At 32.8% G+C, this 16,189-nt stretch overlaps 2 protein-coding genes across 2 annotated transcripts in view; both read right to left on the bottom strand.

Annotated features, from left to right (window-relative positions):
• Window positions 1-792, bottom strand: part of LOC111482085 (eukaryotic initiation factor 4A-3) — a 4,879-nt gene extending 4,087 nt beyond the window's left edge. Inside the window, exon 1 of the mRNA XM_023127727.1 lies at window positions 325-792. Coding sequence (XP_022983495.1) covers window positions 325-638 — 314 coding nt within the window. The 5' untranslated portion in view covers window positions 639-792. The remainder of the gene's footprint in view (window positions 1-324) is intronic.
• A 1,321-nt stretch (window positions 793-2,113) lies between these two features.
• Window positions 2,114-6,362, bottom strand: LOC111482172 (4-hydroxybenzoate polyprenyltransferase, mitochondrial). The gene is made up of 8 exons (XM_023127851.1): window positions 5,645-6,362; window positions 4,899-5,034; window positions 4,215-4,336; window positions 4,035-4,104; window positions 3,787-3,936; window positions 3,009-3,144; window positions 2,817-2,913; window positions 2,114-2,461 (listed from the first exon to the last, which is right to left on the bottom strand). The coding sequence occupies exons 1-8, from the start codon at window positions 6,046-6,048 to the stop codon at window positions 2,392-2,394; spliced, it is 1,185 nt and encodes a 394-aa protein (XP_022983619.1). The 5' UTR covers window positions 6,049-6,362; the 3' UTR covers window positions 2,114-2,391.
• Between the last annotated feature and the right edge of the window lie 9,827 nt (window positions 6,363-16,189).

A 16,189-nucleotide genomic window follows, 5' to 3' on the forward strand; every position in this document is an offset into this window, starting at 1 on the left:
AAAAAAAAAAAAAAAAAAAAAAAAAAAAAAAAAAAAAAAAAAAAAAAAAAAAAAAAAAAAAAAACGAATGCAGTGTTACTTTGGGGAGGTTTCATTAATTTGGCTTCCTAGCGAAATTTCCAAAGCAATAACACGAGGTTATAACAACTTCTTGTGAAAAGAACCAACTGACATCCAAACAATTTTTTTCCTGTGCATTTGGATTTCTGAGCTAGGTAACTACACAACTTCCGTAGAATTTGAATCCAATACAAAAATAAGAAATATATTAAGAGGAAGAGAGACATGAAACATTAAACACTCGATAGAGTAAACGGTACTCACTCTCTACTGGATGTATCAACCACCTGGCAAACGGTAAGTGCAATCATGGAGGTCTTGCCAGTTCCAGATTGGGCCTGAGCAATAACATCTCGACCCTCAATAATCGGCCTCACAGCTCTCTGCTGAATGGCCGAGGGCTTTTCAAAACCGTATGCATATATTCCACGGAGAAGATCATCCTTAATGCCCATCTGATCGAAACTCAAGATCGGTTCAACCCCCTCCGTCGTCTCGAATTCCAACTTGTCTTCCGGGGCACTAACCGCACGCCGCCGATTCGGCGGCACAACGCTTGTTGTAGCTGCAGCCGCCATGTCCGTTGGCGTAGTTTCCTAGATCGCGATTGAGGACTCAATTAACCGGATGATGCCGAGCAAGTAAGCGACGGCGAGGGGAAAAAGATGGAAGAGGAAACCGCAGATTAGGGCCAATGAAAGATCGATCGACAGCGAAACGAGAAAGTAAGAGGAAAAAATTATTGTGTCATGTACGGCTAAATCCTATCCAACTTTTCACTGTGAGAATCGAATCCTGACCGTCCATTTAAACCCTAGAATCTACGGCTCGTAAATTAAAATCGAATCCTGAACGTTCATAAGTTTTAGGTCAAATTTAAAATTTTTAAGAACCGCGTCTTCAAGTTCATAGGTAAATAACGATCTAATAAAGGGCTAATAATTTGTATTTTAAATTTTAGTAAGTTTTACTATTTATAACGATTTATTCATTATCGTTTATGGTAAAAAATATTATTAAATATATTTGAATATATAATATATAATGTAATATAATATAATATCTTATTTAATTTAGGTTTAAATAGTATAAAAAATCACTCATTTGAATTTCATTCCAAATTTAAATATATGCATTAATTATTTTAATAGTTAAGGTGTCAAATACGTAAACATATTTTTCAACTATATAACTATATAGTATAATATATGTATATATATATCATAATACTAAAAACATTTTCTTTATCACTCAAAAAGCATGGTTAACAATTTATAGTGTTAAAACTGTTATATTAAACTCGGTAATAATTAGATTTTTTATGCCCCCAAGTAACAAATTTTTAACAATGTTTTTATAAAATAAACGTCAATTTAATTCAATTTTATACATATACATAAACAAGGGACACCATCTCTATTGATACGAGATTTTTTTTAGAGAAACCAAAAACAAAAGCCACAAGAAGAACTAAAAGACGAGGGGGCGACAAAATATAGCCTGTGACAGTGCAACAAACTTGGCTGAAAAAACATTGAGCGGTGTGAAGCTAGAGTCTGAGTAACGGATCTTGAAGTTTAGCAACACTCCACTGCAAAGACCCAACTCAAACACGAAAGATGATGATGCCAAATTTATCGTAGTTTGATGCAAGGAGAGCAATCAGTAAGCCTACAACCTAGTGCATTACAAAAGGCCAAGACAAGTGCACTTCAACTAATGAAAAGAGTAAGATCATGAGTTTATAAGTAAGATATACTATTTTCGTTAGAATGAGACATTTTAGAAGAATTGGACGTAAAGTCGTAAGAACTTATGTTCAAAGTGTACAATATCATACTACTGTGGAGGTATGTTATTCCATTCTGTCGTGGAGGTATGTTATTCCACGATAGTTATTTTGGCACTCATTTTCGTGCCGAAATAAATAAAATTTCCCATTCAAACAATGCCCAAATTTCACAAAATCTTGCAATTAAGACCCCTTATTTATGACGGTTAATTATTAGACTTTATTGCTAACCAACTCTCAAAGTTCGAAAATATAATTACAAGAAGTTCGAGAGAAACTCGATTTGAATTACTATAACATATAACTCTCAAGTGAAAACTCCTTCAATAGTAGCAATGGCTACTTCAAAACCTTTGGCTTCATCCCCCCAAATGAAGGCCATATCAGCAGATCTTTACACATTCTGAAACTTCCGAAGTCTTATCCAAACTCAAAGGTCATTATAGTTTGGTACTAACCTTATTTGAAGATAGTGCAAGATCGAATCCTCTTATATTCCGAACGTGTACCCGCTTTCGCATATTTTTCGGATAGGGCTACTAAGATGAAAGTCTTCCAAGCAAGATCCCACTGAACACTAAAGCACCAAACCACTTGTTGGAGATGAACCTGAAACCAGAAATGGAAATGAGAGAGAAAAATTAGGATGCGTTGTACAAAGGAGAAAAGGGAAGAAAGCTAATACATATACCAAGCTCCTCAACTTTAAATAGGCATAAATCTTTAGCTAAACAAGATGTGTAAGGACATGGTCATAAGTATCATTCTAATGAAACTTTAATTTGAAAACACCAGAATGAAGATTTCCGTCTCCAGTATAACGAGTGAAGGAGATTCGACACTTAAAGAACTCGATTCTGAAGACCAATAAGTTTAAAATCATGCATTCAACCCATAAAATCAGCAAAATTTTCATTTTCTTTACTGGTGCTTGATATAGTACCCTCCCACATCAAACACATACTTTCTATTGCAATCAGCACGACTCGATAAGTTGACTGTTGAAATCTGCCAAGCCAATTGTCCAGAAGCAGCAGCCAAAAGTGCATAAAACGGCCATCCTGTTCCACAATGGTATGGAATAAGACATTCAAACAAATTGTAGTTTAACCGAAACTGGAAATTAAGAACAAAGGAAAGGCACAGAGCCGTTTACCAATATCAGCATTGTAACCACTAAGAGCAAGACAGCCAATGTTTGCAACTCCAAACATAGAAATCCACTCCTTAGTTGAATCTCCAAATCTCAAAGCAGTAGATTTAACGCCAACTTTTAAGTCATCCTTCTTATCCTAAAGCCATCAAGAGTAAGCATTGCAACCTTAGTTAAGGGTACGTTTTAGATGTCTTTAGACAGAAACATTTTTTCTAGGGGCACTTTGGATTTTTTTTTTAGAGCATCTAAAAGTATTTTGAACTTCAAGGTATATTTTCAAAGTTTCAAACACATCTTCATATGCAATCAAAAAGCATCACTAGAAATTAGTGCTTTTATTCAGATATAAAATGCCATTAAGATGTCAAACAACGCCTCTAAGCACACTATTCAGGCCAATCCCACCTAAGGTTTGGTTAAAGACACCTGAGAACTCGTAAAGAAATTTAAGGAGTATCTTAGAGCTAAAGGATCGTGTATTATCCCTAACGTCTTGGTGGAGTTCCCTAGCCAAAGATTTCGGCTATTGCTTTGCTTTATAGAAGTGGTAGAATTTTTTGTCGCCGCGCAGGACAAACAAGAAGTGGTAGGATTTTCTGCTATAAGTTGCATCTATTTCACCCATGTTTACCACTACTAGAGTAACATTTCAATTGAACTACGAGCTCCCTACTTTTATAAATACTTCTTTGTTTTGGGGTAAAAAAAAAAAAATTGCCTCTAAAGATGGTGACACAAAATCCTAATAAACAAAGGAAAAGTGGGAATCGGACTCTACCTGATGTGCATATATCGTATCATATACAAGAGTCCAGAATACTCCAGACAAGTACAGTGGCAAAACAATAGCTGGATCCAAAGATTCTCTGATAGCAGCCCATCCTAACAAAGCTCCCCAATTGAAGGTCAGACCCAGATAGGCTTGAGGCTGCCACAAATATTTCACTAATCCACATCAATTACCAATTTTTCTCAAAATAAACAATATAAATAAAATACTTAGCAAACGTAAGTAAAGCATCGTACCCAAAACGTGAACCTCTTCATGAGAGGATAGGAGAAGACTAGAAGCAAAGAGGAAGCCCCCAAAATGCGACTGTTAAAAACATGAAGTCAGGTTGGAAACATCCAACTACTAAGCAAGTATATGGAACAATTATTATATGACCCAGTTCACTCTAAAGAATAACTCAAAGCCAACCCGACCTGTAATTATTCAGTTGAAGGAGAATTCCAAGTCCCAGAAACAGCTGCAACCCTAAAAAACTGATTCCCTGGGGTTGAGTTAATTGACCACTTGCAACTGGTCTTAGCTTTGTACGTTCAACCTGCAAAGGATGAAACGCTCAGCCAAGCATGGAAGAGCTAGAAGTAAAACTAATCCCCTGCAAGCGAGGTGTATCAGAAAGGCAAGAAATTAGTGGTAAGACTATTTGTTAGTGATGTGCTGTTCGTCAGCAAGCTAAATACTTAGCCTCGACACCTGCTGCTCTACTTTCTACTTTATTACACATCATGACTGGTGATCTCTCCCATCTGATATTGAGACTACAATAGATCATGAGAATGCAGCAAAATAATTGATACCGACTAAGTAGGAAAGTCATTTGTTTTGCATCACAACCATCCCAGACTAAGAAAAGGGACTAGAAACGTCGCACAGATATGATTAACAATGGAATGAACTGATAATTAAAATACAGAGCCCTAAAAGTGCAGGGGTCAATACATCTATCTATCACAAATAAAACACGTAGATGCACACTACCTGCAAGGACTAACCAATTTACACTATTCAAAAATTTGAGCTTATAGATATCATAAAAAAAAGCCGCGTGATAGAGAAAATAATGTGAATATGATATTCATGGAAGAAAAAGGTGCACTGACCTTTGTATCAATATCTTGATCAAGGAGGTCATTTATGGTACACCCAGCACCCCTCAAAAGCAAAGCCCCACATCCAAATAGAGTCAGCATTTTAAAGTCAGGAAGTTGGCCTGGAGATGCCGCCAAGGTAATTGACCTGAAGAATACAATTTACTCTATTTATGGATTTGGAAATCATGAGCCCCTTAACATTAATGATCCAATTGGGCGTGTGAACATCGTCTTACCTATATGATACAAAAGAAAATTATAGTTCAATGCATAGAGGTTAATAAAGTGAACCAATGACAGCTACTTTTCTATTTACAAGTTGCAATCGGACACACGTCCTAACTAAAATACATAATTCCATAACAATATTTAGATCCTTCACAAACGATCTAGCAAAGTTTGAAAATGATAAACATGATATGAAATACATGAATATCTTTTTTACATAAGACTATGCAAGTTATAACTAAATAATGCATACGTCCAATCTCAAAAATACAGTACTCAAAACTCAAATATGGAATACGGGATACATATCTCGGCGTTTATCATGTCTTTAACACATAATTTGGAGAGAATCAAACCATCCATTTTCAACTAGACAACCAATGGTGACTAGTATAATACAGAGATTATGTATTCCACAAACGGGCTGAATACAGAATATAATAACCAATCTCGCGAGCCAATTAACAACTATATAGTTTACATTCACAGCAAACCCAACAGGGACCAAAAACAGAAGTAACTCTTACCACATACAAGGCCAAGCAAGTAACCACGTCCCAATGGGTTTATCGAGCCGCGCAAGGTGAGCATAAGGCTGAATCTTTTTGGGCAAATACAAATAAATCCAGGACATCTCAACTTTCGCCTGTGATCCTCCATCCTGTTTAACACTACCAGACGGGCTCTCGTCACTCTTTGAACTCTCCTTTACATCCGAAGACGTAGATAACCCATGGATGAATCCAAATCTAAAATCTCGAATAAAATTTTCGCAAGCAAAATCCGACCGAGTACACCATAAATTGGAAACTAAACTAGCTCTGGAGTGAGAGATTGGCGCGTCGAGACTCGATAAGGAATTAAGAAATTTACGATGAACAAAGAGGCAGGACACAGACCTGCGTGAAGTACGGAATAGCAAAGACGCCATTCCCAAGCCAAAAACAAGCTAATAGAACTATTTTATACTATAATTTCAATCAAATCGTCTCGAATGGCTCGAATTTGTTGGAATTCTGAATTCGAATAGAACAATTACCACTCAGCAATCACCCTTAGTCCTCGTCCAGTTCCAAATTCCATCATTTCTCCATCGAATCGACTGGACGTTACAAATTCCCAACTTCCGTCTTCGTTCAAATACTTTCGGTGTTCTCAACATGGCGGCTAAACGGCCAATGAAAAGCCCCCGCCAAGTTTTTGTGTTCTATACCTATCTCTGCTTCGCATATGCTTCGCCCTCCAAGTCTGATAAATTATTTTAATTTCGGAATTTAAATTTTGAAAAATAATTTTTATTTATTTATTTTGCAACGATTTTTTATTTTTATTTTTAAATAAACTAACTAAAATATTGTCTTTGGATAGTAACGGTAAAAATATAGAGGTCAATTTTGTAATCCTACCTAAATAGGAATTATTCAAATTGTAAACATTTTGTTTTTTTAATATTAATAATGTTCGGGTGGAAGTATTCAAATATAAATTAATCAATAGTACATGTTTTCCCGTTAAAACCCTAAATCATATTTACCTATTAATCAATGAACCCTAAATTATATTCAAGTTGGCTAAAAATTTAAATTTTGAAATGATATAAACAAAATCTAAATTATATATGAAGTTATGCACGCATACGTATAATTCAATAAAATATGAGCACGTAAATTATATGAACCGTGCAGGTGTGTAGCTGTATAGTAGTAACTTTTTAATGTAGTGTATATTAGGATTTATGCCCTAAGACTTCGTAGTTAATTATTTAGTTTTCAACACTGTTTTTTATTATTTTATTTGTAATTTAATGGTTATTCATTAAAAATCCAAGGTTATTAATGTAATCTTAAACCATATGTGGTTGTCATATAAGACAATTGTATTCAAATAATAACTAAAGAGTCTATAATATATGAATAAGGTTGAGTGTCTTATCCTGGTAACACTATTGATATGACTCACTTTGTAATCGTTACAAATGATTTAATCCAAATCGTTCATGTAGAGACATATAAGTAGAGGTATCTTATACATTGAGTTTGTATAAGACTAGACCAAAAAATGTTTAATCACTTTTTATAAATCCGTTAATTGAGAAGATTAATATTTCACATAATGATCATATGCGACTCGATCTTAATCCTGAGTGAGTTATGAACTCTCTGCCTATTAGGGCTTGTCCTTTCATTTACCTGGATAAGAATGACTTTTTTAACCGCCTACCATGTTGGGACTTGATCAAATAGAGAGTTGGGAACATAATATTATTAATGGAGTTCACTCATTTCCTTATGTAAGGAAAGTAGATAGTTGTTTTTTAAGTATTGATATCGAGATTTGAACAATGAGTCCCACCCTCTCATTGACCCGAGAGGTAATTGGTTTATGATTGATTTTTAAACAAATTGCTCACGAGAGAATCAGTGGTATTTAAGGGGATGTAATTGCAGGGGTAAAACTGTTGGATCGGTATGGCAACCCTAGAGGGGGGGTGAATAGGGTTTTAACGATAAAAGTGTTTAAACTTGATTAATTTTTCTAATGATAAAACTTTTTACAAATAAGTAGAAGATGATAATTACTAAAACAAAATAATTCAAGTCAAAACAATAATCAAGTAGAACATGCAATAAACATAATAATAATCTTGAAATTAAATAGGAAAGAGTTAGAGAAAAAGACACCGTAGTTTTATAGTGGTTCGGTCAAACTCGACCTACTCCACTCCCCAAGCGCCTCTTGGGAATTTGAATAAAGAACTTTTCCGACTCTTTCCACGGATCAGAGCCAAACCGGTACACCGCTCTTTTTACGAGTTCAAGAGCAAACTCAATCCTTTCAACGACGCAGGATCAAACCGATACAAGTATTTGAGTTTGATAATAACACACCACAACTCTCTCAAAGAGTAGATTTACAATTTGGGATACTGACAACTATTTCCTCACAATATAATAATAATCCCTCTCAAGAATAAGATGAAAAGAAATAAACTTGTAAGCTTGGAGAGAGCAATAAACAATGGAGACTTTGAACAAATGAGGATTGAAGAATGTATGTAAGTTGTATATGTTAAAAATGTGGGGAAGATGAGTTTATATAGAGGAGAAAAGTGGCAAAATGTAGGATTGAATATTGACCATTGGATTGTGTTAGGAATAATGGAAGGTGGAGATTAAAAGTAATTAAGTAAGAAAATTTTCTCAATTCATTTATTTCAAAATTTTAATATAATAGTAATATAATATAATAATAATAAAAAGTTATGTGAGTAACGGTAAAGTGTAATTCAAAATTTATTATAAATATAATAATATAATAATATAATATAGTAATAATAAAATTCGATGTGAGTAACGGTTATATTCAAATTTATATTCGTAAAAATAATTTTATTTAGAAATGTAATAATAAGAAAAACTCCACCATGTGTTACTCTTCCAATATTATAAATGTCATACTTTGATATATTTTGATTTGTCCATCATTTTGATTTTGTTGCCACATCATCACGTCGGGTATGTTGTCTCGACTCTAATTTCTTCGTTTTAGCTCTGATTTGAGTAATTGAAAAGTTGTTGTAATCGTTATTCCCGACCTTATACTGTGGACAGTTCAAAAAACTGAAAATAGTTAATAATTAAAAGTAGGTTTGTTATCATCAAAACATCAATAATTAATTCATTCAAATTAATTAATGTGAGATCAAGGGCCAATAAGCCAACAATCTCCCCCTTTTTGATGATGACAAATCATTTAAAGAAAAATTCATAAAAACCAATAATACAACATCCATGTAATAATATCACTACATACTAATATATTATCATAAATTTCACTCAAGAGCATATTCTCCCTTATATTATTGCCTCAAGAAATTATGAAACACCAAGTAAATGATTCATAAATTATAAAATAACAAATTTAGAACATATTTTTCTTAATTTTCTCCCTCTTTGTAATCATCAAAATGAACAATTGAAAGAGAATGCATTTAATAATGACATAATGGCTCCCCCTAAAAACATGCATTCAAAAATTATAAAATTCAAGATATATCACAACGAATAATACCAAGCTCAAGCCTATTTTTGCAAAAAATTTCTTCATTCAATGGCTTGGTGAAAATATCGGCCAGTTGATTATTAGAGTTTACAAAATCAAGAATAATATGGCCATTTTGCACATGCTCTCTAATAAAATGATGTCTAATGTCAATATGTTTAGTTCTAGAATGATGAATAGGATTTTTAGTTAAATTAATAGCACTTGTATTATCACAAAATATAGGCACACTATGAAACTTTAATCCAAAATCACAAAGAGTTTGTTTCATCCAAAGAATTTGAGCACAGCAACTAGCAACCGCAATATATTCCGCTTCGGTAGTAGATAAGGCAACCGAATTTTGCTTTTTACTAAACCAAGAAACTAAGGAACTACCAAGAAATTGACAAGTTCCACTAGTACTTTTACGATCAAGTAAGCTTCCGGCAAAATCTGCATCAGAATATCCTACCAATTTAAATTCAACATTTCTAGGATACCACAATCCTAGATCAATAGTTCCAAGCAAATATTTAAATATTCTCTTAACGGCATGGAAATGAGATTCCTTAGGACAAGATTGAAATCTAGCACAAAGACATACACTAAACATAATATCGGGTCTACTAGCGGTCAAGTAAAGTAAAGATCCAATCATACCTCGATAAGCTTTAATATCCACACTTTTACCTTTTTCATCCTTGTCAAGCTTAGTGGATGTGCTCATGGGAGTTCTTGCAATCTTCCCTCCATTGAACTTGAATCTTTTGAGCAAATCTTTAGTGCATTTCTCTTGATTGATGAAGATACCATCTTTGAGTTGTTTTATTTGAAGTCCAAGAAAGAAACTGAGTTCTCCCATCATACTCATCTCAAACTCAGTATGCATACATTTAGAAAATGCTTCACATAAAGAAGGATTAGTAGAACCGAATATGATATCATCCACATATATTTGCACTAATAGCATATCGTTTTCTTTAATCTTAATAAAGAGTGTAGTGTCGAGTTTGCCCATTTTAAAATCATTCCCAATAAGAAAATTACTAAGTCTATCATACCAAGCTCTTGGAGCTTGTTTTAAGCCATAAAGAGCCTTTTTCAACTTATAGACATGATGAGGAAATTCTACATTTTCAAATCCGGAAGGTTGTTCTACATAAAATTCCTCCATAATATAACCATTCAAAAATGCACTTTTCACATCCATTTGATATAATACAAAATTTTTGTAAGAAGCAAAAGCAAGTAACATTCTAATAGCTTCTAATCTAGCAACGGGTGCAAAAGTTTCTTCATAATCTATGCCTTCCTCTTGACAATAACCTTGAGCTACAAGCCTAGCTTTATTTCTAATGATATTCCCATTTTCATCCATTTTATTTCTAAAAACCCATTTGGTTCCAATAATAGAAGTATTAGATGGCCTATGGACTAATTCCCAAACTTTGTTCCTTTCAAATTGATTTAGCTCTTCTTGCATGGCTAAAATCCAAAACTCATCATTTTCGGCATCCTTAAGACTTTTTGGTTCAATTTGAGAAACAAAAGCAAGATTATTAAATAATTTAATAGAAGAGCGAGTTTTCACACCTTGTTCGAGATCACCAAGAATCAAGTCCTTGGGATGAGACAAGGCATACCTCCATTCTTTTGGCATTGATGAAGAACCTTCTTCCTTTAAGCTCATCTCTTCTTTACTCGTAACAATTTCTTTGCCGTTGTCACTAACGAGTAAATCTCCAAAATTTCTTTCTAAATCATCACTACAAATAGACTCATTAGAAATATTATTGCAAGATTCATCAAATACCACATGCATAGATTCTTCAATAACTAAAGTTCTCTTATTGAAAATTCTATAAGCTTTACTAGTAGATGAATAGCCAAGAAAAATACCAATATCCGTTTTTGAATCAAACTTTCCAAGCTTTTCTTTGTTGTTCAAAATAAAACATTTACAACCAAAAACTTTGAAATACCCAACATTTGGAATTTTGTTATGCCAGAGTTCATAAGGAGTTTTATTTAATGAAGGTCTAATTAAAACTCTATTTAAAATATAACAAGCGGTATTAACGGCTTCCGCCCAAAAATATTTAGGTAAATCATACTCATTTAACATTGATCTAGCAAATTCTTGTAAAGTACGATTTTTCCTTTCAACCACACCGTTTTGTTGAGGAGTCCTTGGAGAGGAGAAGTCATGAGAAAAACCATTATCTTCACAAAATTTTTCAAAGGCAACACTGTTAAATTCTCCCCCATGGTCACTCCTAATTTTAGTAATTAAAAACCCTTTTTCATTTTGAACTCTTTTTACAAAACTAGCAAATCTTTTCAAAACATCATTCTTATGTTTTATCATCAAAACCCAAGTAAATCTTGAAAAATCATCCACTATCACAAAAGCATAATAATTTCCTCCATAACTAGCTATTTTAGAAGGGTCAAATAAGTCTATATGGAGTAGTTGAAGAGGTCTAGTAGTAGAAATCATATTTTTAGATTTGAAAGAAGACTTAGTTTGCTTACCCATTTGACAAGCGTCACAAATTTTATCTTTTTCAAATTTAAGTTGAGGGAGACCTCTCACTAATGAATTTTTTGAAATATTTGAAATCAAGTACATACTAGCATGTCCTAGTCTTCTATGCCATAGCCAAGAGTTATCAAGCAAAACCGAAAGACATTTATCATTTGTAGGACAATCATTCAAATCAATAGTATACACATTATCGTCTCTATTTCCTACAAACAAAACTTTTCTATCACTAGCATTTTCAATTATGCAATTATTCTTATCAAATACAACTCTAAAACCTTTATCACATAATTGACTAATGCTAAGTAAGTCATGCTTTAAACCATCAACTAACAATACATTTTTAATGAGAGTACAAGAGTCATTACCTATAGTACCCTTACCAATTATTTTACCCTTCTTGTTATCACCAAAGGTTACTAAGCCACCATCCTTCTTGGAAAGATTGACAAACTTGGATGGATTACCCGTCATGTGTCTTGAGCAACCACTATCCAAGTACCACTTATTTTTCTTGGAGGCTTTCAAACAAACCTAAAAACAAAGATATTCAAAATTGACCTTTTGGTACCCATACTTGTTTGGGTCCTAGAAAGTTAGTATTCACAAATTTAGGAATCCATTTCATATTTGCATTCATATTAAAGACATTGTATTTAGATAAGTAACAAGAATAATCTTTATGTCCAAACTTACCACACGAGAAACAAACGACATTATGCAAGAAATTATTTCTTGGACTAAATTTGTGTATTCTATTTTTATTCGAAAAATTATTTTCTAAAACATTGTTAAACTTTGTATTTTGAGAAACTTTTCTTCCTAAATGAATATTTTGAGAATTTTTCAATTTAAAGCACTTAGGTCTAATATGACCTTCAACACCACAATAATGACATATAGGCACAAATCTAGATTTATCATACTTAGATACAAATTTACATGTGTTAGATTTAGGCAAGATAGGGGATGCTTTAACAAAGATTGTTTTAGAACTTGAAGGTGTAGAACATTCATCAATATAGCCTAATCCTCTTTTATCACCATATGACTTACCTCCTTCAAGTATTTTATCTAATTTTTGAGCACCTATTGTTAACATTTTAATAGATTCCTTAGCCCTACCAAGTTCTTGCAAATTATTTGATTCATTCTCTTTGAGCAATTTAATTAATTTATCTTTTTCACCACAATCATGCTCAAGAGTCTTGACTTTATCAATTAATGCATTTTTCTCATCACAATCAAATACATGCTTTTCACAAGGTACATCAATTTTAACAATATTATGATCCTTCTCCTTCAAGCAAGAAATTTCATTTAGCAAAGACTTATTTTCAATAATTGAAGTCTTATATTTCTTTTTAAGCACAACATACTTTGAACTAAGTTTTTCTAAATCAATTGTCATCTCATCAACAAGTTTAAATAATTCATGATAAGAAAGAGATTCAAGAGTTACCTCATCTTCTTGTTCATCTTCTTGTTCATCCTCTTTGTCACTATGAGCCATGAAGCAAAAATTTGCAACTTCTTCATCACTTCCACTTGCACTTTCATCACTATCATCCCAAGTAGCCTTCATTGCTTTCTTCTTGGATTTCTTAGATGATTTGAGGAGAGGACAATCCGTTCTTATATGACCCGGCTTTTTACATTCATAACATATTACCTCATCGTTTTTGCTCTTTTCACCTTTTGACTCTTTTTGATTTGTGAAATGTTTTTTTAATTGTTTCTTCCTTTTAATAAAATTTTTATACTTACGTGTGAAGTAGGCGACATCATCTTCATCAAGGACGTCCTCATCTTCAGAGTCAACTTTGATGGATTTTAGGGCTATACTTTTCTTCTTTTTGGATTCTTCTTCCATGTGCCCGTTCATGGTAATCTCATGTGTCATGAGAGAACCAATGAGTTCATCCAAAGGAAGCTTTGTGAGATCCTTTGCTTCTTGAATCGCCGTCACTTTTGCCTCCCAACTTTTAGGCAGAGACCTAAGAATTTTTCTTACATTTTCGGAGGTAGAATATACTTTTCCAAGATTTTTCAAAGCATTTAAAATATTAGTAAATCTAGTAAACATATCACCAATAGGTTCATTTTCCTCCATTTTAAATAGTTCATAATTATGAACTAACATGCTAATTTTTGTTTCTTTAACTTGATTGGTTCCCTCATGAGTTACTTCAAGAGTTTTCCAAATTTCATATGCCGAAGAACACATACATACTCTATTAAATTCATCATTACTTAAGGCACAATACAGACAATTGATAGCACTAGCATTCAAAGAACATTTTTTCATATCATGCTCATCAAATTCATTTTCTAATTTAGGCACCTCAATATTATTAACAATTTTTATTGGAATGTAAGGACCATTACTAACATTTAACCACAATTGATAATCAACGGATTGCAAATAAATTTTCATCCTAGCTTTCCAACATGTATAATTTGTTCCATCAAAATAAGGTGGCCTAGAAGTTGATTGTCCTTCACTAAAACCATTTTTAACACGTAGGTTTGCCATAAGCTCGAACAATAAAGTTTAGATAAAAAATCTATAGGAGCAACCTGCTCTGATACCAATTGTTGGATCGGTATGGCAACCCTAGAGGGGGGGTGAATAGGGTTTTAACGATAAAAGTGTTTAAACTTGATTAATTTTTCTAATGATAAAACTTTTTACAAATAAGTAGAAGATGATAATTACTAAAACAAAATAATTCAAGTCAAAACAATAATCAAGTAGAACATGCAATAAACATAATAATAATCTTGAAATTAAATAGGAAAGAGTTAGAGAAAATGACACCGTAGTTTTATAGTGGTTCGGTCAAACTCGACCTACTCCACTCCCCAAGCGCCTCTTGGGAATTTGAATAAAGAACTTTTCCGACTCTTTCCACGGATCAGAGCCAAACCGGTACACCGCTCTTTTTACGAGTTCAAGAGCAAACTCAATCCTTTCAACGACGCAGGATCAAACCGATACAAGTATTTGAGTTTGATAATAACACACCACAACTCTCTCAAAGAGTAGATTTACAATTTGGGATACTGACAACTATTTCCTCACAATATAATAATAATCCCTCTCAAGAATAAGATGAAAAGAAATAAACTTGTAAGCTTGGAGAGAGCAATAAACAATGGAGACTTTGAACAAATGAGGATTGAAGAATGTATGTAAGTTGTATATTTTAAAAATGTGGGGAAGATGAGTTTATATAGAGGAGAAAAGTGGCAAAATGTAGGATTGAATATTGACCATTGGATTGTGTTAGGAATAATGGAAGGTGGAGATTAAAAGTAATTAAGTAAGAAAATTTTCTAAATTCATTTATTTCAAAATTTTAATATAATAGTAATATAATATAATAATAATAAAAAGTTATGTGAGTAACGGTAAAGTGTAATTCAAAATTTATTATAAATATAATAATATAATAATAATAAAAATGATGTGAGTAACTACCAAAATTTTAAAATATAATAATATAATAATATAATATAGTAATAATAAAATTCGATGTGAGTAACGGTTATATTCAAATTTATATTTGTAAAAATAATTTTATTTAGAAATGTAATAATAAGAAAAACTCCACCATGTGTTACTCTTCCAATATTATAAATGTCATACTTTGATATATTTTGATTTGTCCATCATTTTGATTTTGTTGCCACATCATCACGTCGGGTATGTTGTCTCGACTCTAATTTCTTCGTTTTAGCTCTGATTTGAGTAATTGAAAAGTTGTTGTAATCGTTATTCCCGACCTTATACTGTGGACAGTTCAAAAAACTGAAAATAGTTAATAATTAAAAGTAGGTTTGTTATCATCAAAACATCAATAATTAATTCATTGAAATTAATTAATGTGAGATCAAGGGCCAATAAGCCAACAAAAACGAACTTTTGAGCTCTTGAATAATCGACTTGCTTATAATGATTATATCAATTAATATAATTTGTTCTACTGGACATAAAACCTCACTAGGGAAGCAATCACTTATCAATCTAATAGCCTCACTATCCTCTCGACGATTGGTGATAACAATAATTTTCATTATTTGGTGTTTCATTAAAAAATGATTTTTAACATGAACGTGCTTAATGTCACAACTGCACTCTTAGTCGTGAGAAATTGTGCGACACTTGTTTTAATCCAGTGAATAAGTTAGTTGTGAGAAAATCGAACTTCGCAAATAGTATCGACGTATGCTTCAGCCTTGAATCACGTTTGAAATAATTTTTTTAAAAAATATGAGCGAGAAAATATGTTAAAAACAAATTGAAGGAATGCAATGTTATAAGCAAAAATTGATTAGATAACAATGACGACTTTGATGACATATGACACAGTTAAGAATGAGTTACGACTAATCACATCTCCCTATAATCATTTTGGGGCATTTTAACCCTGGTGGATGTAAACATGATTTTGTTAAACGGTCATACACCCCGTATTAA

Source organism: Cucurbita maxima, unplaced genomic scaffold (genome assembly GCF_002738345.1).
Source record: "Cucurbita maxima cultivar Rimu unplaced genomic scaffold, Cmax_1.0 Cma_Scf00007, whole genome shotgun sequence".
NCBI classification, from domain to species: Eukaryota; Viridiplantae; Streptophyta; class Magnoliopsida; order Cucurbitales; family Cucurbitaceae; genus Cucurbita; species Cucurbita maxima.

Excerpts from the sequence above, each read along its gene's own strand:
- LOC111482172 (XM_023127851.1), bottom strand. The coding sequence starts at position 6,048 with ATGGCGTCTTTGCTATTCCGTACTTCACGCAGGTCTGTGTCCTGCCTC. Across the intron at positions 3,937-4,034 it reads TGAAGAGGTTCACGTTTTGG|CCTCAAGCCTATCTGGGTCT; the intron begins GTACGATGCTTT and ends TATTTGTGGCAG. Across the intron at positions 2,914-3,008 it reads TGGTTACAATGCTGATATTG|GATGGCCGTTTTATGCACTT; the intron begins GTAAACGGCTCT and ends ATTGTGGAACAG.